This window comes from Leopardus geoffroyi, chromosome A3 (genome assembly GCF_018350155.1).
Source record: "Leopardus geoffroyi isolate Oge1 chromosome A3, O.geoffroyi_Oge1_pat1.0, whole genome shotgun sequence".
NCBI classification, from domain to species: domain Eukaryota; kingdom Metazoa; phylum Chordata; class Mammalia; order Carnivora; family Felidae; genus Leopardus; species Leopardus geoffroyi.
Window position 1 is genome coordinate 51,821,891 of NC_059336.1, and position 26,479 is coordinate 51,848,369.

General features: G+C 37.3%; 1 protein-coding gene across 7 annotated transcripts in view; it reads right to left on the reverse strand.

Moving 5' to 3' along the window:
* Positions 1 to 26,479, reverse strand: part of CCDC138 (coiled-coil domain containing 138) — a 138,132-nt gene that overhangs the window by 35,081 nt on the left and 76,572 nt on the right. For 6 of the 7 annotated variants that reach the window (XM_045443732.1, XM_045443733.1, XM_045443730.1 and 3 more), the window contains one exon: positions 8,905 to 9,081. The exons of the other annotated variant lie outside the window; for it this stretch is intronic. In XM_045443732.1, the coding sequence (XP_045299688.1) occupies positions 8,905 to 9,081 (177 nt within the window). The remainder of the gene's footprint in view (positions 1 to 8,904; positions 9,082 to 26,479) is intronic. 7 annotated transcript variants of the gene reach the window in all.

The following is a 26,479-nucleotide window of genomic DNA, read 5'->3' on the forward strand; positions in this document are numbered from 1 at the left end:
TCTCCAACTCTGATTTTCTAACAATGGCACAAACAGTGAAATGGCCATTTCAGTTTCACATATCCAGAAATCAGTCACTGTTCTCTCAATGATCAGCAGACTCAAATATCAAGAGGATAAATAGGTCTTTGAAGAGGGACAGAGGAGGATATAAAGGTGTGCTATTAATACCATTTTGGACTTCTCAAGAAACTACATTTCTGTAACATTATGGTGCCTGGATTTAAATGAAGCTTATAAACAATTATTTTAAACTACAACAAATTCAGATGTTGAAAACAGTTTACATGTTGCTTCGGTAGCTGAATCTGCTTTGGGAATAACCTAAACCAAGGTGTTTTTGTTTTTGTTGTTTGTTTCTTTATTTTTGAGAGAAAGAGCGTGAGTGGGGAGGGGCAGAGAGAGAGGGAGACACAGAATCTGAAGCAGGCTCCAGGCTCTGAGGTGTCAGTACAGAGCCCAACGTGGGGCCTGAACTCATGAACCATGAGATCGTGACCTGAGCAGAAGTCAGACACTTCAGCCAGTCGCCCCCTAAATCAAGTTCTGACTGTTATTTTCTTATAGTGTTGTCTTAATTTCAGTACAATTTCAAACATTGTTGTTCACTCTGATGACTGTTGTTCACATTTGATGACTAAAAACTATTTTAAAGACCCCCCAAAAATTTAAAACAGGCTCAAACAGATATTTGTACACCTACATTCTTGGTAGCATTATTCACAACAGGCAAAGTTGAAAGCAAGCCAAGTGTCCATCAATGGGTTAATTGATAAAATGTAGCATAACCATCCATACAATGGAATATTATTTACCCTTTAAAAAGGAAGGATATTTTGATACATGAGGACATTAAGCTAAGTGATTTTCAATCCCAAAAAGACAAATACTATATGACTCTACCTATGTGAAGTACCTACAGAAGTCAAATTCACAAATACAAAGTGAAATGGTGGGTGCCCAGGGCTAGGGGGAGGGGGAAATGGGGAGTTAGTGGGTACAGATTATCAGCTGGGGAAAATGAAACAATTCTGAAGATGGCTGGAGATGGATGGCTGCACAACAATGTGAATGTACTTAACACTAACAAATTATATACTTAAAAATGGTTAAGATGGCAAATTTTATGATATATGTATTTTACAATTAAAAAAATATTTCAAAGAAAATGAACTAAAACTGATATGTAAGTGGCATTTTGGAAATGCTTTAAAAAAGAGGAAAAAAAAAAACTGCTTTTCACCTGTCCCCGATTAAACTTGAAATAAGATGTCTACAGAGACAGTCCTCAGCCTCCAAACATTATATCTGGAAACCCCCCAGACTACCTCCTGTACTTAGACTGCTGTGCAACAACCACTGAGAAGCTCAGAAAGCCAAAGTTTCCATGTCAGCAGCACTGCTGTCTTAGCTGGGCAAATGGGCTACCTTCACCCATTCAATGCACTATACTGAGTAGCAGGTAGATGGATTTAGGAATAGGGAAAGAAGGAGCAAAGAGCTGAAGTGGTAGGGAGGATGGAGTCACATAAAGAAAAGGGTATGGGGTGTAAGAGCTGCCTGAATTATCCATATCACCATACCCACCTATATACTCAATTCTTACGTCTCTGAACTACGAATTATTAGAAAAAATCATTTTGTAAAACATAAACAACAAAGTAAATGAATAAACAATTTTGTAACTGCCTTTTTGACTTCCCTGTTCTTTTTCTTTTGTTATTTTACCTACTTTTTACTCCATGTCATTCTCACAATCTGATAAATTTTCTTTTGATCCAACAATTCTACTTCCTAGGTATCTATTCTTCTTTCTAGGTATCTATACAATTCAAATAAGCTCCCACATGTGCAAATTTGTTTTTGTATAAAGAAGCACTGTTTGCATTGGTAAAAGCCTAGACAACCCAAATATCTGTGAAAATTAATAAAGGGAAATCTCATTTTGAATGGGGTCAGAAGGCCAGCAGAGGGCGCTCTCATGCCCTAACACTTGTGATCAATTGCAGACCCAACAGAAAGAGATATACCTTGCACATGGATACTACTTTACTAAGCCAGGAGGTGGAAGAAAGGTTTCCTCCTTCCACAGCAAAAGCCCAGCCAAGGAGAAATGGTCACAACTCAGTAAATGAAACGCCCCTTTACTTCCAACTCCCAGTTTACTCAGATGAGCTTTTTGTTTATAACAGCCCTCCCACCCATCCACCCTCCCAACCCCCCAACCACCACCACCACTTTCTTGTATTCAGAGGAGAGCTTTCCTCTCCTTTGTTCTCTGGTCTTGCCTGTGGTTTTCTGATAGCTTGTTTGTTCTGTATTTCAGTTCTCTGCTGTTACCAAATAAACCCATTTTTGCTGATAGAATTAACTAGTAGTTTTATTTTTTAAGGTTAACACATCTATCAATGGTTATCTTAAATGAATAAGTTTTCATTGAAGAAACTCTTTATGTACTAATACAAGATCTCTAAGATGTATTTTTCATAACACATATAGTATGCTAACATTCTTTTGAAAAAAATGAAGGAGTAAGAACTGGCATGTGTGTGTGTATGTAGAGAGACATGGTACACCTATGAAATAATTTGGAAAAAGCTAGTTAAATTGCTTTCTCAAAGGAAGGAAAAGATGACTTTTCACTTTTGTACCTTTGAAATGATTAGCTATGTGAATGTGTTATCTTTTAAACAATAAATGCAGTGTTGAAAAAAAATCCTTAGGTTAAATACCCAGAGAACTTTTATGTAAAAAAAATAAATAAAAATAGCATATTCATTATCTGTACATTTAATTATTTATTTGATTTCTTCTTGGCTTCCTCTATCATACCAATTGGCAGGTGGGATTTTACTCCCTAACATACACACTGGTTTCTTTTGTTGTCACAAAATATTGAAACAAGTTTCCTCAAGACAGGCTATATATAAAATAAACCTAAACCTGACCAAAAAAGGGCTCATTGTCATCTAGCGTTACACTAGGAAATCCAGGCTTAGATCTAAAAAAAAAAAAAAAAAGATTCTCTTATAGTGTCAGACTAGGAAATGGAAACATCATTAAAGCAATTATGCAACTTATAGCTATAAATCTGACAGCATTCAGAGACCACTATCAAATGTAGAGCTACATGTGAACATCAACTGACTCTTAAGTAGACTTCAAAAGGTCATGCAAGGGTCTACTAGGTTAGTTCCCTGTGCCACATATCCCTCATGGGGCTGGCCACAAACTACTTGAAAGCTCTTTGATGGTGGGATGGAAGACCAATGAATTGATTTTCTTATCAAATTTCATACAAACTTCCCACAAGAAATGTCTTAATAAATGGTAACAATAATAAATGAATATTACATAAATACATAGTACATGAATATAATGAAAATAAGCAAAAATAAGGGCTATGCAGAAATATACCCAAAAAAGGTTCATAATATGACATTCAACAAAGTGGAATAGAAAGGGAAAGCTTCAGGAGTTCTGGGTTTTTTAATTTTTAAGTTTATTTATTTATTGGGGGGCAGGGATGCAGAGAGAAAAGGGGAGAGAATATCAAGCAGGCCCCATGCTGTCAGCACAGGGCCTTATACAAGGCTTGATCTCACAAACTGTAAGATCATGACCTTAGCTGAAACAAACAGACACTTAACCAAATGAGCCACCCAGGATATTCCCAGGGAAATAAAAGTCCCCACGTCTCACTAATGGGCAACAAGGCCCTTCTGAACAAGTGCCAGACCCCATCTTCTGATTCTTCTACTACTCTGCTTCAGCTACACTGACTTCCCTGCTGTGTCTTGAAAATATCATACCTAATAACTAATACCTACCCTAATGTCTTTACTCGAGCGGTTCCTGATCCCTAGAATAGTTTCTCGAACCTCTGCATGGCTAACTCACTTACCATTTTCATAATTCTATGATAGTAGTATTATTATCATCCCAAGTATACCAGGAATTTGACAAAAGTCAAGTAGACAAGAAGTTCCACGTTGACAGGGATTTACTTATCTTGTTCTCTGCTGTATCCCTAAGTGCCCCACTCAGTGCCAGGGATAAATGTGCAGTCTACAGACAGATATTTGTTGAATGAAATAAATCTGTATTTTCTAATCTTTCTATAATGAATATGCATTTCTTATAAAACAAAGTATGCATATTATGATTGCAACTATGTAAAAAAAACACATATCAGGCAATTTGCAAACTGTGTTATCAAGGTGGTGGAATTAAGAGGGGTGTCAAATTCTTTTAGACTTAAAAAATTATTATATATTCTTCAGTTATTAAAAACAAATCTTCCCATGGTGTTTTGTTATAGAGAACATTCTTTCATTTGAAAGCCTTTAATGGAGAAAACAGGTTATATGCATGAGGGATTCATGACTAGAAACATGGGTATGTGCATACTAAGTTGGTACACTGTTGGAAATATCACATATATCATTTCATTGAAATTACCCTTGCTTTAATCTCCTTAAGAATAAAAACATAATAGAACGACAGCAAGAAGGGAAGAAATAAATATTGCCCAAATCAAGAAAAATCAAACTGCCAATGAAAAATAGCACCAAACTAAAAAATATAAACACATAATTTCTAGATCCATAGAACAAATTTAATGCATGTAGCATAGTCCAAAGTAGTTGATAATTCTGTGCTATCTTTATTATATTTTTTACACATATTCACAATTTAAACAGAACTCAAGTATATTTCTTTGCAAAATACCCTAATATTTTCCTGTATTTTGGTATTTTAGACAGATAAACAGAGGTTGATACAACTAAATGTACACTAGAATTTAACCATGCTAAACAATGAAAAAGAAAAGAAATACCCAACATCATAAAAATTATTCATGGAAAAAAAGAGAGAAAGTAATATTCATATGAAGTAAATGTAGGTATCTTTGGATAGTAAGACTTTTTTTCTAGCTTGTAGTTTTCCAATTTTCTATTATTTTTGTAATAAAAATAAACTTCAAAAAGTATCTGCAAAATACACTCAAAAACATTATTGCAATTCAAGTGTTAAATGGCAGCATGTTACCTTAGACAAGGCAGTTTTTAGCCACAAAACAGAGTGAACTAAATAATACAAATACAAACTTAAATCCCTCTATTTAAACTAAGTCTGACAAGAAAAGGAAAGTATTCTTTGAAATAAAATAAGACTCAAGTTCTTACCCAGCTAAACCCAGGTAAATGAATAATAGCTTTTAACCACTGACAGGAAAAAGAAAAAAGAAACCACAAAGTAATTTTCTAAAAGCAACATTACTAAGTTATTATATGATATACACTCACACCCAAAAGAGATATTATCAGAAGCACTCAATCTTAAAAAAAAAAAAAAAAGTATTCATAACATGTATTGAGGTAAATCAATGTACCGAGCTCAATTTATACTCAAAGAAATGCATTTTAAAATAGATCTAGGGGGGCGCCTGGGTGGCGCAGTCGGTTAAGCGTCCGACTTCAGCCAGGTCACGATCTCGCGGTCCGTGAATTCGAGCCCCGCGTCGGGCTCTGGGCTGATGGCTCAGAGCCTGGAGCCTGCTTCTGATTCTGTGTCTCCCTCTCTCTCTGCCCCTCCCCCGTTCATGCTCTGTCTCTCTCTGTCCCCCCAAAAATAAATAAACGTTGAAAAAAATTTAAAAAAAATAAAATAAAATAAAATAGATCTAGGGGTGCCTGGGTGGCTCAATCGGTTAAGTGTTTGACTTTGGCTCAGGTCATGATCTCACAGTCTGTGAGTTTGAGCCCCTCTGTGCTAACAGCTCAGAGCCTGGAGATGCTTCAGATTCCGTGTCTCCCTCTCTCTCTGCCCCTCCCCGGCTCGTGCTCTCTCTCTCTCAAAAATAAACATACATTTAAAAATTTTAAATAAAATAGATCTAGATTTTAAAAAATGCATTTTACCAGCTTTCAAAAAACAGTAAATACTTAAATAGCATAACATTTCTCATATCTGAAAAGATGAATCTGGGGGAAGAGCACAAGGGTACAAGAGAAAAACCATCAACTATAGCAATACAAACTATATCGTGGCCTAATATGAAATATCAAGTAGAGATGGAGTATCCTATTGCTCCTCAAACTACTGTGGGTCAGCACCAGTCTGAGATTTCCAATCCAGCACAGAGAATATAACACACTTTAACAAAACACGGTTTAAAATAGTTAAACAAAGAGGCTATTACACTGAAGAGCTCTCATGGTACCCTACCTAAACAAATCAAATTCTAAAGCAGTCAATGTGCTTCAATCTAAGAAAACAAAACCCAAGAAAAACTACTCATCAACAGTCAACTAGATTTTCTCAAATCTAGGAAAATGAACCTCAAGAAAAACTATCATCACGGCCAATTAACTAAATTTTCCCAAAGCAAACATTTAAGTTAAAACCAATTAAATAATTTTTTTGTTTTGTTTCCCTGTCTTTTCTATTAAAACCTCTGCCCTAGGCCCCACAGGCAGAGCACATGTAATCATTTCAGATTTGGTACTCCCCACTAGAATTGGTGTTTGCTCAAATAAACTATTAAGATTTATCTTTTTACAATACCATTAAAAAACACTAGAAATGAAATAAAACAAACATATAAAATAAGGGACCAAATGTATTTTTTAAATGTTTATTTATTTATTTTTGCATAAGCAGGGGAGGGACAGAGAGAGGGAGAGAGAGAATTCCAAGCAGGCTCTGCAACAGTGCCGTCACAGCAGAGCCCAGCACGGCACTCAATCTCACCAACCCTGAGGTCATGACCTGAGCTGAAATCAGGAAGGACCTAAGCCAACCAGGCACCTCACAAGTCCAAATGTTTTAAATTATTATTGAGTTTGGCATACAATTAGTAACTTGACAACTACTACACAGGTTTTGAACACTATTTCTATACTAACCTGTGTTAGAGAACCAGTACTAAGCACTTTGAGTACTCCCAGGCTAGAGCTTGGTCCACTGACACCTTCCTCCAGCCTTTCTCCAAAGCCCTAAATGGACACTGAAGGAAGCCATAAGGTTCAGCAAGTACTGCAAACACAACACTTGAAATATGTCATCAATTTGGCACAGAGCCCAACACGGGGCTAGAACCCATGAACCATGAGATGAACCAGAGCTGAAGTCGAATGCCTAACCAACTGAGCCACCCAGGCACCCCAAAGGTTTACTCATTTCTAACCTTCCAACAGCTTCCCATCACAAAAAATGACATGTCTTTCTAGCACTCCGCATAAGAAATTGCTTTATTTACTCAATTTGAACAAGAAAGGATAACGCTGGATTTGAGAATAATTTGAACAAAGGAAAACAGGAGTGAATGAACTGAACATCTGTTGACTTTTTATCTACTATATTTCTCCAAATATGAATGTTACAGTGCCATAAAGTCATTTTACCCAAGTAGGCCCACTATTTCATAAAATTATATTTAGTTTTCCTTTGGATGCTAGATTTCATCTCTGTTAGAAATGTTCACACAGATTTGTTTCTAATAAACAGACATTTGCATCTGGTAAAATTTTTGTTCTCTTCATTAAGAAAAATCCTGTGAAACTTAACTGTAAATCTACCCACTTTAAACAAGTAATCTTGGGTGGCTGTGTCTCAGTTTACTAATTTTTTACTTTTTTGCTCTATACCTTACATTAGTTAATCAAGATACAAAACCCTGAGATTACTTATCTAGGTAGCTAGACACCCAAGTCAAAAATGGCTAAAAACATTAAATATGTCAGAGAAGACTTGACATTTCGCAGCAGGAAAAAAGCCTCTGGAAAACCTAATCACAGTGCAACAGTAGAACTGTACCTTGTTACATCTAGAATCAGACCTGGTTTCAAGTCTAAGTCCTACCTCTGCCTCACTGTGGAACCATGGACAAGTTACCTAATTTTTCCAGGCCTCAGTTTTTCTATACAGGCCCTTCACAGGGATGTTGTAAAGGAAAAAACGAGAAAGTATACAAAGTGAATTGAAAATGTGAAGCCATACACTGAATGTACCTAGTTAGAAATATAACTATGGTTTATACCCAGCTCTTAGGAATTCGCCCACAAGCAGCATCAAATTCCACAGACTGCTTACTACCACACTGAGCAATGGCTTTCCAATTTTAGTTTCCACCTTCTGAAAGGCATAAACATTTCATTTTTAGAAGTACTGTAGAAGGAAGAAGGAATAGGGAAGAGGAAAAACTAAAGTGAAAAAGAATTACTGAGGCAAAATGGTTGCTTGTTACAAGTCAAGGGGTTACTTGAATTTCAAAGAGCAATACCAACCAAAGCAAATGAAAATATTTATGTTCAACATGCCCATATATATCAGGGCTAAATTAGGAACCATCAAAATAGTAAGTTTGAAGAACTTGTTATGCCAATATAAAAACCAAAAGGTCAAATAAATCCACAGGCTACAAATGTTACAAATATGCATGAAAAAGAGTACCCATATATATAGATGAGTGCTCCCCCAACCCCCAAACTCCAACAAAAACAGTAAGGTTGAAGAGGCAATGAGTAGCTTTGTCATTACTCTCACTTTAGATGGAGATACACTTGAACATCTCACTCCCTTTGAGCAAACAGAGAATACAGGGTTACATATGTCAGAATGATTAGACAGGAGAACAGAGAAGCTCGAAAACATGACTAACAATGCAGAATATATCTATATAACTGAAACGACTGAATATTGGAAATTGTGCTTAGTGGAAATCTAGACACATAACTCCTACCAATGTTATTAATGACTCTACTATACAGCTGCCAAAAGTACATTTAACCATTTCTATTATAAAATACAGTATGTCTATGTAGAGTTATACATTCAGAACACATGAGGAGAATCATCTTACTGTCCTTTCTTTGTGTATCTAAAAACTTTAAAACTTACTAGATTCCACTGTCATCTGAAGCAAACTATCAATGACATTGGAGAGGAGTCCTTTACTGGATATTCTTAGATGATTTAGTATTACTGGAACAGCTTGATACTCCAAAAACAAGATTTTTCCTTCATCTGTCTTCAAGTCTAAACACAGAGAATCAAACGCCTGAGCCAGGTAGTCAGCTGAAAAAAAATACATAAAATCAACTGCTGTTATCAGTCAGGAGTGTAGTTGGTAATCAAAAAATAAATAAATAAATAAAAAGAAAATACCATCACTTAAATTCAAAAGGGAAAAAATAGATTTGAGGAGGGGAAGATGGCGGCGTAGGAGGACGCTGGGCTCATTGCGTCCTGCTGATCACTTAGATTCCACCTACACCTGACTAAATAACCCAGAAAACTGCCAAAAGACTAGCACAACGGATTCTCTGGAGCCAAGAGCAGATGAGAGGCCCACGGAAGAGGGTAGAAGGGCAGAGAGGCGGTGAGCTCTACACGGACTGGCGGTAGGGAGACGGGGCAGAGGGGCAGCCCTCCAGCCAAGCAGAGGCCCCCAGTCTGGCTTGCAAAAGCAGAGGGGCTGGACGGAGTATGTTCGGACAGCAAGCGGGACTTAACATCTGCTCGGAGAGCCGGAGGGCTGGAGGACAACAGGAGGGAGAGTTGTTGAGCCCCGGACAACAGAGCTCAGCTTGGCTGGGAACAGAGGCGCTCGCCAGTGCCATCTCCCTCGCCCATCCCCCAGCCAAAATCCCAAAGGGAACCAGTTCCTGCCAGGGAACTTCCTTGCACCTCGCAAACAACCAACGTTGTGCTTCTGCGGATCCATCCATCGGGTCTGACTCCCTCCCGGTGCCGCAAGGCCCCTCCCGAAGCAGATCACCAAAGGATAAGCCAGCTGAGCCTGCCCCTCCCGCCCCTGTGCACCTTGCAGATCCACCCCAGCTAATACACCAGATCCCCAGCACCACAAGCCTGGCAGTGTGCAAGTAGCCCAGAAGGGCCACGCCACCCCACAGTGAATCCCACCCCTAGGAGAGGGGAAGAGAAGGTACACACCAGTCTGACTGTGGCCCCAGCAGTGGGCTGGGGGCAGACATCAGGTCTGACTGCGGCCATGCCCACCAACTCCAGTTATACACCACAGCACAGGGGAAGTGCCCTGCAGTTCCGCACCATTCCAGGGACTATCCAAAATGACAAAACGGAAGAAATCCCCTCAAAAGAATCTCCAGGAAGTAGTGACAGCTAATGAACTGATCAAAAAGGATTTAAAGAATATGACAGAAAGTGAATTTAAAACAATAGTCATAAAATTAATCGCTGGACTTGAAAACAGTATAGAGGACAGCAGACAATCTCTTGCTACAGAGATCAAGGGAGTAAGGAATAGTCAGGAGGAAGTAAAAAATGCTATTAATGAGCTGCAAAATAAAATGGAGATGACCACGGATCGGATTGAAGACGCAGAGGAGAAAATAGGTGAACCAGAAGATAAAATTATGGCAAAACAGGAAGCTGAGAAAAAGAGAGAAAAAAATCCAGGAGTATGAGGGGAGAATTAGAGAACTCAGTGATGCACTAAAGAGAAATAATCTATGCATAATTGGTATTCCAGAGGAGGAAGAGAGAGGGAAAGGTGTTGAAGGTGTACTTGAAGAAATCATAGCTGAGAACTTCCCTGATATGAGGAGGGAAAAAGGCATTGAAATCCAAGAGGCACAGAGAACTCCCTTCAGACGTAACTTGAATAGATCTTCTGCACGACATATCATAGTGAAACTGGCAAAATACAAGGATAAAGAGAAAATTCTGAAAGCAGCTAGGGATAAACGTGCTCTAACATATAAAGGGAGACCGATAAGACTCGTGACTGACCTCTCTACTGAAACTAGGCAGGCCAGAAAGGAATGGGAGGAAATCTTTAATGTGAGGAACAGAAAAATATGCAGCAAGTCTGTCATTCAGAATGGAAGGAGAGATAAAGGTCTTGCCAAACAAAAACTGAAGGAATTCGTCACCACTAAACCAGCTACAAGAGATCCTAAGGGGGATCCTGTGAGACAAAGTACCAGAGATATTGCTACAGGCATGAAACCTACAGACATCACAATGACTCTAAACCCATATCTTTCTATAAACACTGAACATAAATGGACTAAATGTGCCAACCAAAAGACATAGGGTATCAGAATGGATAAATAAACAAGACCCATCTATTTGCTGTCTACAAGAGACTCATTTTAGACCGGAGGACACCTTCAGATTGAAAGTGAGGGGAGGGAGAACTATCAAACTACTGGAAGTCAAAAGAAAGCTGGAGTAGCCATATTTATATCAGACAAACTAGACTTTAAAATAAAGGCTGTAACAAAAGATGAAGAAGGGCATTATACAATAATTACAGGGTCTATCCATGAAGAAGAACTAACAATTATAAATGTCTATGCGCCAACTACGGGAGCCCCCAAATACATAAAACAATTACTCACAAACATAAGCAACCTTATTGATAAGATGCGGTAATTGCAAGGGACTTTAACACTCCACTTACAGCAATGGATAGATCATCTAGACACACAGTCAATAAAGAAACAAGGGCCCTGAATGATACATTGGATCAGATGGACTTGACAAGATATATTTAGAACTTTGCATCCCAAGGCAACAGAATATACTTTCTTCCCGAGTGCACATGGAACATTCTCTAAGATAGATCACCTACAGGGTCACAAAACAGTATACAAGAATTGAGATCATACCATGCATACTTTCAGACCACAATGCAATGAAGCTTGAAATCAACTCCAGGAAAAAGTCTGGAAAACCTCCAAACGAAAATGAAAATACAACAATCCAAACGCTTTGGAATGCAGCAAAGGCAGTTCTGAGAGGAAAATACATTGCAATCCAGGCCCCTCTCAAGAAACAAGAAAAATCTCAAATACAAAATCTAACAGCACACCTAAAGGAACTAGAAGCAGAACAGCAAAGACAGCCTAAACCCAGCAGAAGAAGAGAAATAATAAAGATCAGAGCAGAAATAAACAATATAGAATCTAAAAAATTGTAGAGCAGATCAATGAAACCAAGAGTTGGTTTTTTGAAAAAATAAACAAAATTGATAAACCTCTAGCCAGACTTCTCAAAAAGAAAAGGGAGATGACCCAAATAGATAAAATCATGAATGAAAATGAAATTATTACAACCAATCCCTCAGAGATACAAGCAATTATCAGGGAATACTATGAAAAATTATATGCCAACAAACTGGACAACCTGGAAGAAATGGACAAATTCCTAAACACCCACACGCTTCCAAAACTCAATCAGGAGGAAAGAGAAAGCTTGAACAGACCCATAACCAGTGAAGAAATTGAATCAGTCATCAAAAATCTCCCAACAAATAAGAGTCCAGGACCAGATGGCTTCCCAGGGGAGTTCTACCTGACATTTAAAGCAGAGATAATACCTATCCTTCTCAAGCTATTCTAAAAAATAGAAAGGGAAGGAAAACTTCCAGACTCATTCTATGAAGCCAGTATTACTTTGATTCCTAAACCAGACAGAGACCCAGTAAAAAAAGAGAACTACAGGCCAATATCCCTGATGAATATGGATGCAAAAATTCTCAATAAGATACTAGCAAATCGAATTCAACAGCATATAAAAAGAATTACTCACCATGATCAAGTGGGATTCATTCCTGGGATGCAGGGCTGGTTCAACATTCACAAATCAATCAACGTGATACATTACATTAATAAAAGAAAAGATAAGAACCATATGATCCTGTCAATCGATGCAGAAAAGACCTTTGACAAAATTCAGCAACCTTTCTTAATAAAAACCTTCGAGAAAGTCGGGATAGAAGGAACATACTCAAAGATCATAAAAGCCATTTATGAAAAGCCCACAGCTAACATCATCCTCAATGGGAAAAACTCAGAACTTTTTCCCTGAGATCAGGAACGCAACAGGGATGTCCACTCTCACTGCTGTTGTTTAACATAGCGTTGGAAGTCCTAGCATAAGCAATCAGACAACAAAAGGAAATCAAAGGCATCAAAATTGGCAAAGATGAAGTCAAGCTTTCGCTTTTTGCAGATGAGATGATATTACACATGGAAAATCTGATAGACTCCACCAGAAGTCTGCTAGAACTGATACATAAATTCAGCAAAGTTGCAGGATACAAAATCAATGTACAGAAATCAGTTGCATTCTTATACACTAATAATGAAGCAACAGAAAGACAAATACAGAAACTGCTCCCATTCACAATTGCACCAAGAAGCATAAAATACCTAGGGATATATCTAACCAAAGATGTAAAAGATCTGTATGCTGAAAACTATAGAAAGCTTATGAAGAAAATTGAAGAAGATATAAAGGAATGGAAAAACATTCCGTGCTCATGGATTGGAAGAATAAATATTGTCAACATGTCAATACTACCCAAAGCTATCTACACATTCAATACAATCCCAATCTAAATTGCACCAGCATTCTTCTCGAAACTAGAACAAGCAATCCTAAAATTCATATGGAACCACAAATGACCCCGAATAGCCAAAGTAATTTTGAAGAAGACCAAAGCAGGAGGCATCACAATCCCAGACTTTAGCCTCTACTACAAAGCTGTCATCATCAAGACAGCATGGTATTGGCACAAAAACAGACACATAGACCAATGGAATAGAATACAAACCCCAGAACTAGACCCACAAACGTATGGCCAACTCATCTTTGACAAAGCAGGAAAGAACATCCAATGGAAAAAAGACAGTCTCTTTAACAAATGGTGCTGGGAGAACTGGACAGCAATATACAGAAGATTGAAACTAGACCACTTTTTTACACCATTCACAAAAATAAACTCAAAATGGATAAAGGACCTGAATGTGAGACAGGAAACCATCAAAACCCTAGAGGAGAAAGCAGGAAAAGACCTCTCTGACCTCAGCCGTAGCAATCTCTTACTTGACACATCTCCAAAGGCAAGGGAATTAAAAGCAAAAATGAACTACTGGGACCTCATGAAGATAAAAAGCTTCTGCACAGCAAAGGAAACAACCAACAAAACTAAAAGGCAACCAACGGAATGGGAAAAGATATTTGCAAATGACATATCAGACAAAGGGCTAGTATCCAAAATCTATAAAGAGCTCACCAAACTCCACACCCGAAAAACAAATAATCCCGTGAAGAAATGGGCAGAAAATATGAATAGACACTTCTCTAAAGAAGACATCCGGATGGCCAACAGGCACATGAAAAGATGATCAACGTTGCTCCTCATTAGGGAAATACAAATCAAAACCACACTCAGGTATCACCTCACGCCAGTCAGAGTGGCCATAATGAACAAATCAGGAGACTATAGATGCTGGAGAGAATGTGGAGAAACGGGAACCCTCTTGCACTGTTGGTGGGAATGCAAACTGGTGCAGCCGCTCTGGAAAACCGTGTGGACATTCCTCAAAAAATTAAAAATAGACCTACCCTATGACCCAGCAGTAGCACTGCTAGGAATTTACCCAAGGGATACAGGAGTGCTGATGCATAGGGGTGTTTGTACCCCAATGTTTATAGCAGCACTCTCAATAGCCAAACTATGGAATGAGTCTAAATGTCCATCAACTGATGAATGGATAAAGAAATTGTGGTTTATATACACAATGGAGTACTATGTGGCAATGAGAAAGAATGAAATATGGCCCTTTGTAGCAACGTGGATGGAACTGGAGAGTGTGATGCTAAGTGAAATAAGCCATACAGAGAAAGACAGATACCATATGTTTTCACTCTTATGTGGATCCTGAGAAACTTAACAGAAACCCATGGGGGAGGGGAAGGAATAAAAAAAGAGGTTAGAGTGGGAGAGAGCCAAAGCATAAGAGACTCTTAAAAAGTGAGAACAAACTGAGGGTTGATGGGGGGTGGGAGGGAGGGGACGGTGTGTGATGGGTACTGAGGAGGGCACCTTTTGGGATGAGCACTGAGTGTTGTATAGAAACCAATTTGACAATAAATTACAAAAAAAAAAAAAAAAAGAAAGAAAATGGATATTTGAAAAAAAAAAAAAAAAAAGGGTAACAATAATTAAATGACCAGAGATTGCTGCTAAATTTAGAATCTGTTAGGATTCAAATGCTTCAAAGGAAGAAAAAAGAGGAATTACACTATGATAGGGCAAATTTCCTTCATATTTTAACACCGAATTAATAATAATATCTATTTCTTTTTATTATAACAGCTGATGTTTAATAGTAAACACCACAAGTAATGTTTATTTTCAATATCTGATAACTACCATATGCTTCCAAATCTTAAAACAGAGCCCTATGTGGGGCTCAAACTCACAACCTGTGAGATCATGACCTGATCCGAAGTTGGACATTCAACCGACTAGCCACCCAAGTGCCCCTAGAGATTGTGGTTTTTATCGCTATGTATTTACTTACTTCAAAATGTAACTTTATGCAAACTTTTAAAGGTCTATTTTTGTCTCTTAATAAAGATTAAACAGCCACTGAAAGACTTCAGAAGACTGAATATGCTTTGGTGTTTTACTTTTTTGTGATATACCTGCCATTAACACAGTAAAGTTTTCTCAAGGCCAATATTATGATGACACCCACTGGATCAGACTCCCTGGAACTCTCCTAAAGATGTTCTACAGATGACTGGGAAGCTTGCAAAGCCAGAACTGAGACTAATTTAACCAGAATCAATGCAAATGAGATAGTAAGATACTTATATTGTTATACTTCAATACACCAAACAACCCAATCAGTACTCTTACAACAATTTTACATTGCACTTTTAAATGTATAAGAATATTTCAGTTTCCTAAACTTAATATACTATTGAAAGAAAAAAAAAAAAACTGTTCATGCTGTTCAAATACTAGTGAGTTTTCTCCTGAGATTTGTTTAAAGAAGGCTCAAGAGTACTTTGAAAATATGAACAGAAAATATGACAGAATCTATCCATTAAAATTTACTGTCTTCGGGGCACCTGGGTAGCTTAGTTGGTTGAACATCTGACTTTGGCTCAGATCATGACCTGGTGGTTTTGAGTGCAAGCCCCACATAGAGCTCGCTGCTGTCAGCTCAGAGCTCGCTTTAGATCCTCTGTCCCCCTCGCTCTGTCCCTCCCCCACTTATTCTTTTTTTTCTCTCTCTCAGAGATAAACATTTAAAAAAATTTACTGTCTTCTGGCTGATGTGTTACATTTCATATTTGCTGCATCAGTTTACATACACTAAAGATGTAATTTAAGATCCTAATTATTAAGAATAAGAAGCTGAGGATAACCTGTATGAAATACCTATGAAAGAATTGAAATACATACACATTAAAATACATATGAAAGAATTTTGAGAAATTAAAATCTGTGCCTCTAGATCAATTTATAGTACACTCTATTCTTCCTTTCAGTAGAATTTAATTCAAGGAACACTGCCATTATTGTACTTAATTTTTGTAATTTAACAAAATAAAACACTGCAAATTAATGTGTATTTAGGTTAAGCAAAGTTGCTAGATTCTGTTCATATTTGTCTTATTTAGAAACCTACCATTATTTAGCAAAAACTCAGGCAGAAGAGTACAGATGAATCCTGACCTCAATTCTTCACAAAAACAGAAGTTTTTATCATAGTGCCACCTACTGTATTTGACACAGACTTCACTTCTAATTAATACATCATCTGAGATTAAATAGGCTAAATGCTACATGATGCAGCAAATTTGTAAACTTAAAAAATTGTCCTTTATTGAATTTGGGGAGAGGAATGGTATTTGGTTATATTTAAAAAAAATTTTTTAAATGTTTATTTATTTTCGAAGGAGAGAAAGACAGAGTGTGAGCAGGGGCATGGCTCAAACTCACAAGCCGAGAGAGCATAACCCGAGCCAAAGTTGGACACTTAACCAAAGAGTCACCCAGGCGCTCCTATTTGGTTATATTTTTTAAGTTGCCTTAAGTGAAAATTAAATTCTTATTTTAATTTCCCTAATAGTGAAGATTGTCTAAAATCAAGAAAAAATTAACTTTAAGAGTATTTAAAGAAATTTGAGTTATCAATTGTACCAAAGATGGTTGTTGTTTTAAGTAAGCAACTAAGTATTTGGTGGTTTATTATGAACCAACAGAAACCTAATGCAGTCTAACAGACCTCAATTCTGATCTCAAGTAAAACCAACTCTTAGATGTTAAACAAAAATGTTTATGATGATGATAGCAGCTAGCACTTACTATATGCCAGACTCTTTACTAAACCTTCATATTAATTCTCATTTGTTCTTCAAAAAATTGTGGTGAAACACAGAAAAGGGACATGCCCAATGTCACATAGCTGGTGATGGGACTGAGACCCAAATGTTAGTTATCTGACTGCAAAACTGAAGTTCTTAACTACTACACTGTTCCTGTTATCTGAGAATGGCCATAATGCCTTACATTTCTTTGGGCCTAAAGTATAAATAACTAAATAGTTTATAAATATATAAATCTGCATAAGTATAATAAATATGCATAATATATAAATCTGCCAAGTGTTGAGAAGGGCAGTACAGCAGAACTAGCTCTGATGCACACAACTAAAGAGAAGAGAGAGTATATTTAATTAGTAAGACCAGAAATTTGTCCCTAAAATAGTTCTATCAGGTAAGATTCTTTTTTTATATATGTTTTTTAAATGTTTACTTTTGAGAGAGAGAGAAAGAGAAACAGAGAGAGACAGAGTGAGAGCGGGGGAGGGGGAAAGAGAGGGAGACCCAGAATCTAAAGCAGGCTTCAGGCTCTGAGCTGTCAGCACAGAGCCCAATGCAGGGCTTGAAACCATGAAGATCCTGACCTGAGCCAAAGCTGGATGCTTAACTATCAGGTAAGATTCTTACTACCGCTTTCAGTTCTCTTATCTTTATACTGATGAAATTAATGTGTACCGCAAGTTTTATTAATTAAAATGTTTTACATTGATTCCCACATCTGCATACTTAAATCTGTTAATGACACACAACATTCTACTGTCCTCATGATGATATTGTTAAAGGCCTGATTACTTAGGGTCAAGAAAAGATCTGGGTCCCTTACAAGTGCCTGACCCTCCATTTGCTCTTCTGTAAAAATGACAATACTCTCTATTTCCTAAGGTTACTGCTAGGAAAAAAATTGAAAAAAATGAATGATTACAAAAATGCCAACAACGGTACAAGAACTCATGTCCTTCACTACTTTAATTGTGGATTTGTCAATTATTTATCCTTTATCATTATTACAAACAGCACATTAACCCCTTTGAACTTTTTTCCCTTTTGAATTATTTCCTTGCAGTAAATCTTATTAAAGGTTATGATACATTTTGGTGACTCCTATAAGCAGAATGCACTTCAGAAATGGTTAAGTTACAATACAATCAAAATTGTACCTGTTTCGACTCTTAACTATAGAGAACAAACTGATGGTTACCAAAGGGGAGGTGGGTGGGGGGATAGGTGAAATAGGTGATGAGGATTAAGGAGTGCACTTGTCTTTTGAGCACTGGGTGATGTATGGAAGTGTTGAATCACTGTATTGTACACCTGAAACTAATAGAACACTGTATTTTAACTAACTGGAATTAAAATAAAAAGTTAGGGGCGCCTGGGTGGCTCAGTTGGTTAAGCATCCAAATTCAGCTCAGGTCATGGTCTTCCGGTTGGTGGGTTTGAGTCCTGCATCAGGCTCTGTGCTGACAGCTCAGACCCTATAGCCTGCTTCAGATTCTGTCTCCCTTTCTATCTGTCCCTCCCCAGCTTGTGCTCTCTCCCAAAAATTAACTTAACGGGCACCTGGGTGGCTCAGTTGGTTAAGCATCCGACTCCAGCTCAGGTCATGATCTTGTGGTTCATGAGTTTAAGCCCCACATTGGGCTCTGTACTGACAGCTCAAAGACTGTAGCCTGCTTCAGATTCTGTGTCTCCCTCTCTCTCTGCCTCTCCCCTGCTCGTGCTCTGTGTTTCTCTCTCTCTCTCTCTCTCTCTCAAAAATGAAGATTAAAAAATAATAAACTTTAAAAAATTATATAAAAAAAATAAAAACTTAAAAAACCCATATTTCTCAAGACAGTTTTGATTTTATATTTAAATTGTAATATTTATATAAATATTACATATTAATCTTACAAGTGAACTATTGTATTGTAATTTGAAGTGCTGCATATTGAAATACTGTATTATTAAAGTCAAATATACATGCATTTTACCAGTATACTTTTAGCTGGCAATGACTAAAATTGTACCTATTTCTTCTCAGCAATACATTATATTCAATCATTTTATTTTTCTGAGTGTAATGGAGAGGTTATATCTTACAGTTATATTTTATTTCAGAGAATCAGTGTAGCACAGTGAGTAAGAATGCAGACTTACCCTCTTTATGTCTCAATTTTCTCATTTATAAAATTGAGATGTTAATACTGACCATCTCATAACCTTGTTATAAGGATTAAATGAGTTACTATATGTAAAGTGCTTAGCCTGTAACATAGTAAGTGCTATGTAAGTATTATTATTTCTTTGATTGTCTCAGGAGCACTTGATCTTAGGAAGTCACACAAAGGGTCAAGAGGGTGGGCTCTAGAAATGGAGAGAGGTGAGCTGAACCAGACTGTCAAATACTGGCTGTGTGGCCGTGACACAATTATCTAACCTCTATAAACTAGTAACAACTAATATGGGAACAATAATATTCAGAGACAATCTATAAAGGGCTTAGCATTATAGGGTTAATCACACCCAGTATTATTATCTTTTTGAACAATATATTTGCACTATCCAGTCAATGGAAACCAAGTATCTTACAGATCTATATATATTTGGGTACCAAGTATTTATTATTATGTATATTAACCAACACATTTATCTATTTTTGTCTTTACTTTTTATACTAAATTTATCAATCTTGTAAGGGATACTTTTCTTTTATAAATAGCAAATAATCTTCTTACCAGAGTTAAGACAAGTATTCTAAGTTTTTCCTATGTGTAAATTTTTAGTTCTCCCAAAGTTTGCTGTAGCACACCATAAGACAGGTATATCTTTTATTTTGCTCTATACTTATAATCATTTCTCCTAATTGTATTTAATACATGTCATCTCTTTCCTTTTCTGGTTCTTCTACCTGGCTTGCTTTGCTGATCCACCAGCTGCCTTTCAACCCTCAGCCTACTGAACTTGTAGAGCACCAGACAATGAAGACAAAAACCACAAGATCAAAAAGAAATAGTTCATCAGCTCTAGAATAGGATACCGATGTGAATTTCACCTTTCAGCCACTCACTTTTCTTAACATTAATTTTCTCTCCTTGAAAGTGTTCTTCAGGATAATGTTAACCTTCATAAGGCATTACACTGGTGCTTTATAAACTGTAGGACAGTGTTTCCCAAGTTGTTCTCAGAAAATTAGTGCTATATATCACTCTTCCGAAAGGATTTGGAGATTAAATAAGTTTGGGAAATATTGCATATAGTATATTTGAGTTTTAGTGATTCATAAAGCCCACTGGTAATGAAATTAAAGTATTGGCATTATTAAACTTTAGTTATCCTCAAATTTCTCAAAGGTTTTTAACTACAGACCACAACTCTCTGTTTTTTGAGTCACATCTATTATTTAACCCACAGAGCTGCTTTTCCATGACACAGACTGCTATGATGTTCTAGGAAAACATGCAGATGTCTTTTAAAGTAATAATCGAAGTATCTGGGGCCCTCTCTAGGTTCTCACTCTACTTCCTATGGAAGTTCGCACAGTTCTTAAGTCTCTCAAAGCTTCCACTGGAAAAATAATTTTTAATTTCAAAAAATGAATTCTGAACTATACACCTAGAAAAATGGTATAAAAGATGCGTATGTTGGGTCACCTGGGTGGCTCAGCGTCTGACTTTGGCTCAAGTCATGATCTCATGGTTATGGGTTCAAGCCCCACACTGGGCTCTCTGCTGTCAGCGCTGAGACTGCTTCAGATCTTCTGTCTCCTCCTCTGCCCCTCCCTAGCTCATGTACTCACTCTCTCTTTCTCTCTCTCTCAAAGATAAACATAAAAAAAAAAAAAAAAAGACGCACATGTTGTATTTCCACATAGACCTAGCAGCTCTTAATATTTTGCCATAAACACTTCTATTAAAAAAGAAATAAATTGCTATAGAAAAAAAGTGAATTGAACAAAAACTAACCCCAGATGTGTTTGTCACAAATGGAAAATTAGGGATAGTTTTACAACTTTAGGAAAACATATTTGTTGCTTTATGTGCTTTGTCAATCAAAATTAGGAGAGAATCATGGGTGGTAAGTTTTATACACCATAAGGCAATATATAACTTTTTTAAAAAAGTTTATTTATTTTTGAGAGAGACAGAGACAGAATGCAAGTGGGTTAGGGGCAGAGAGAGAGGGAGACACAGAATCTGAAGCAGGCTCCAGGCTCTAAGCTGTCAGCACAGAGCCCAATGCAGGGCTCGAACTCACAAGCTGTGAGATCATGACCTGAGCCGAAGTCGGATGCTCAACCAACTGAGCTATTGATTAGATTTTTAATAACATACCCAACTTATTTTCAGTTAATCATACTCATTCTGCTTGTTTTGTAATGACTTAACTGATTTTTGAATTTTGATTCCAGCTCTCAAATCTTGTCTGATGCCAAATTAGACCTAACAGATTATTTTCAATCATCAATTTATATACAAATACTTCTGGAATCTCCTATGGGATTCTTAAAAACAGCTTTAAGATGTATTTCTAAGTGAATTCTCAGTGATTTCTCAGATATTTCTTTAAAAAATTTTTTTAAACCATTTCAGAATCAGAAAAAACACCTAAACAAATAATTTTTCAAATTAAACAGCATAAGTTGTGTATTCACACATTTAGATGAAAGATAATAAACTTTACAGTTCTTAGTTTCTTAAAATAAATTAATAGGGAGTTTTGTCTAATTTTTCAACTTTCATTTTATATACTAAAGATTATACTTAAAAATATACACACTTTTCAGAAGTTATTAGCTTAGAAATTGGACAAAACTCGTAACAAAAACAAACAAGACAGTTATGAGGTGACAAGGATGGACAAGAGATACCATAATGTGAATTCTGGCTAGAAATTTTATTACCAAGTAACACACAAAGCTTAAAATTCACCACATATTGTGCCAGTATGAATGAATTATAAACACACTGTTAACTAAAAATGGTTAACCATGTAGAAAAACATGGTATAATCTCTGTATGTTTTTCAAAGAAGGTAAACCAAAAGTAATGTTTTAAGAGGTTGATATAACACCATTTCAGAACAGCTGTGACCCCAACAAATGTTTTCCTGTTGAAATAACTCACTGGTCTCCTTGTATGTCATGCTTTTCCACAGTTTCAAGCACTGGCTCATACTGTTCCCTTAGGAAAGGTCTTTCTCTTTATTTTCTGCCTATGAAATCCTACACACCCCTGACAGTCCAGTTCAAATGCTAACTGCTTATACTATATCGTCTCCTGATCCCCTCAATCATACCACCAAAAGTAATTTATCATCTCTCTTTTAAACAGGAGCACATTATTTAAACATCTGTGTGGAAATTATAAGATGAAGCAGAATTAAATATTTATAATCTACTTAGCCACCAGACTCTAGTGACTTTGAAAGCACTTACGATTCCATTTTCTTAAAAAAGTGACTTGCACAAGGAAGTCACCAAATTCACTAATTGTGTCATTTCATTCCTATTGCCCTATTTTGAGGTTTTAAGTTAAAATTACTCCTTTTTATAATCTATCATGATTGTTTTAACTAAAATTTATTTTTTCCAAAATATAGTTGACATATAATGTTACATTAGTTTCAGCTGTACAAAATAGTTATTTGACATTTAAATACACTACAAAATGCTCACAATGATATTTAGATACCATCTGTCACCAAAGTTATTAAAATATTATGGACTGTATTCCCTATGCTGTACTTTACATTCTCATGACTTATTTTTTTAACTAGAAGTCTGTACCTCTTAGTCCCCTTCACCTGTTTCCTCCATCCCTCTCTGGCAACCACCAATTTGTTCTCTGTAAGTCTGTTTCTGTTTCGTTTATTCATTTATTTAGTTTTTTAGATTCCATGTAGAAGTGAACACATGTAGTATTTGTCTTTCTCTGACTTGTTTCACTTAGCATAATACCCCCTAGGTCTATCCATGTCACCAAAAATATAAAGATTTCATTGTTTTTTTATGGCTGAGGGATATTCCTCTGTGTGTGTGTGTGTGTGTGTGGTGTGTGTGTGCACGCACGGGCACCACATCCTCCTACCAATTCATGTATCAATGAACACTAAGGTTGCTTCCTTATCTTGGTTATTGCAAATAATGCTGCAGTTAGTAGACAGGAGTCCACATATATTTTCAAACTACTGTCTTTTTTTTTTTTTTTCAGGTAAATGCCCCAAAGTGGAATTGCTGGGTCATATGGTAGTTCTAGTTTTAATTTTTTGAGGAACCTCCACACTGTTTTACATAGTGACTGCATCAATCTACATTCCCACCAACAGCATACCAGTGTTGCCTTTTCTCCACATCCTCACCAACACTTACTATGTCTTGTCTTTTTTTTTTTAAAAGTAGGTTTCATGTCCAGTGTGGAGCCCAATGTGGGGCTTGAACTCACAACCCTGATATCAAGACCTGAGCTAAGATACAGTGGGATACTTAACTGACTGAGCCACCCAGGTACCCCACTTGTCTTTTTGATAACAGACATTCTGACTGGTGTGAGATGATATCATCTCACTACGGTTTTGATTTGCATTTCCCTGATGCTGAACATCTTTTCATGTGTCTGTTGACCATGTATATGTCTTCTTTGGAAAAATGTCTGTTCCCGTTCTCAGCCTGCTTTTTAATTGGATTTTTTTTTTTTTTTTTTTTTTGGTGTTGAGTTATACTAAGTCCCATATATATTTTGGATATTAATCCCTTATCAGATAGATCATTTGCAAGTATCTTCTCCAGTTCAGAAGGCTGTCTTTTCATTCTGTGAATGGTTTCCTTCACTATGCAAAAACTTTTTAGTTTTGATGTAGTCTCAATTGTTTGTTTTTGCTTTTGTTACCCTTGCCTGAGGAGGCATATTCAAAAACATATTGGTCAGACTATTATCCAGGAGTTTATTCTTTTAGTTTTATGATTTCAGGTCTTACATTTAAGTCTTTAATCCATTCTGAATTTATTTGTTTTATATGGTATAGTAAACTGGTCCAATTTTCCAAGCACCATTCATTGAAGAGACTGTCATTTCCACCATTATATATTCTTGCCTCCTCTGTCACAGATTAATTGACTATGTAAATGTGGGTTTATTTCTGGGCTCTCTATTCTGTTCCATTGATCTGTGTGTCTATTTTTGTGCCAATACCAGTCTGTTTTGATAACAACAGTTTTGTAATCAAGTTTGAAATCTTTTCAGAGTACAGGTCTTTCACCTCTTTGGTTAAGTTTATTCCTAAATATTTTACTGGTTTTGGTGCAACTGCAAATGGGACTGTTTTCTTAATTTCACTTTGTGCTTGTTCATTATTGTGTTCTTGATCTCTGATTCATTTTTATGTCTGTGTTAAGATGTCTTACACTTTTTTTTAATTTTTAATTTCTACATTTTTTTTTTGTTTTTACCTCCATTTTTTTCTCAAGTCCAGTGAGTATCTTTATGATCATTACTTTAAATTTTCTATTAGGCATATTACTTACATCCATTTCACTTAGGCGTCTTGCTGTGGTTTAGTCCCGTTCTTTCATTTGAGACATATTTCTCTATCTCCTCATTTTGTCTCTTTGTCTGTTTCTTTGTGTTAGGAAAGGCAGCTACTTCTCTTGCTCTTGACGATAGCAGTCTTATAAAGAAGAGGTGATATAGTGTCTTGTATCCCCTGTTCCCCAGGGCCTGGCACTCAGGGAGTGTGTCCTATGTGTGTTGCATGTGCTCTGCTGTTGAGTGTTAGTTTTTTTGTTTGTTTGTTTGTTTGTTTGTTTTTTACTTCAGTCCAGTTGTCTGTAGAGACTCTTTGCCTACTGTGTGCAGTGTTTGGTCCCCAGTGGGGGTGGGGAGCATTTTAACGTGTGCAGTGGTTTGCGTGAGAAACGAGACCTGCCCCTGCCACCAGTGGAACTGAGGTCCTTCAGACATGTAGGTTAGGAGATGTGTTGGCAGGGTTTGTACTGGTCTTCTGGGGGGGGGAGGGACTGCAGCAAACTAAGGCAAGTGTGACTCGGAAGAGTGGATCCACCAAAGTGGGAGGCCACAGGCTTGGTGTAACAAGTTAGGTAAAAAGTGTCGGCACTGCACTGGTTTTGGCAGATGGCTGGTTTTTTTTTTGTTTTTTTTTTTTTTTTAATGCAGGAGGGAAATGTGCCTGCCAGCTTCTTTGCTCCTGGAGAGGTCTCCCCATGATCCCCGTCTCTCCAAGCCATGCTTGAAGATGAGCAAATCACTCTCCCTCCCATCTGCCCCTGGAGTTTTTCAAACTGATGGTTCTATGCTGTTATTTACACCAGCTGTCTGTCCTGCTGTCACGTTAATGGTAGACTCTACTTCCTAATGCCCTCAAGGCTCCCCCAGAGCTGAGATGCTGATTTTTAAAATTCCAGGTGTTAAAGGGCACCTGGGTGACTCAGTCAGTTAAGCAGCTGACTCTTGATTTCAGCTCAGGTCATTATCTCAAGGTTCGTGAGTTCAAGCCCCTCAGTGGGCTCTGTGCTGACAGTGCGGAGCCTGCTTGGGATTCATTCCCTCCCTCCCTCCCTCCCTCCCTCCCTCCCTCCCTCTCTGTCTCTCTCTCTGCCCCTCCCCAGCTTGTTCTCTCTCTCAAAAAATTAAATTAAATTAAACTAAATTAAACTAAATGAAAATGAAAATTATAGGTGGTAAGTCTCACTGGTTGTAAGAAGTCACGAAGTTTGGCCCCTCTTGCTTTCAAAGGCAAATGTAATGGGGATTCATCCTTCCCATTCGTGGGCTCCTCAGTGCAAAAGTCTGTTTTCAACCTTCTCTGTACCACTGGCTCCCTCCCCACCATAGACAGCCATGGTCTCCTTTGCTCCCAGACCATGTCTTTGCCTTCCTACCTTTTTTAATGTGGCCTCTTTTCTACCTTTAGTTGTGGAGTTTGTTCTGCCAGTCTTCAAATCATTTTTTGGGTTATTTACGCTGATGTGTTCTCCAGTTGTATCTAGGGGATGTGGCGAGCTTAGGGTCCCCCTACTCTTCCATCTTCCCAGTCGACCCTCTAATTTTTGACATTTTAATTATTACGTTTCTTGGTGTGGATTCCTTTGGGTTCCTCTTGTTTGAGGTTCTCTGTGCTTCCTGGAACTGGATGTCTATTTCCCGCCCCAGGTTAGGAAAGTTTTCAGCTATTATTTTTTCAAGTAAGTTCTTTATCCCTTTCTCTCTCTTCTCCTTTAGGACCCCTATAATGAAGTTATTAGTATGCTTAATGTTGTCCTAGAGGTCACTTAACCTATCTTACTTTTCTATGGTCTTTT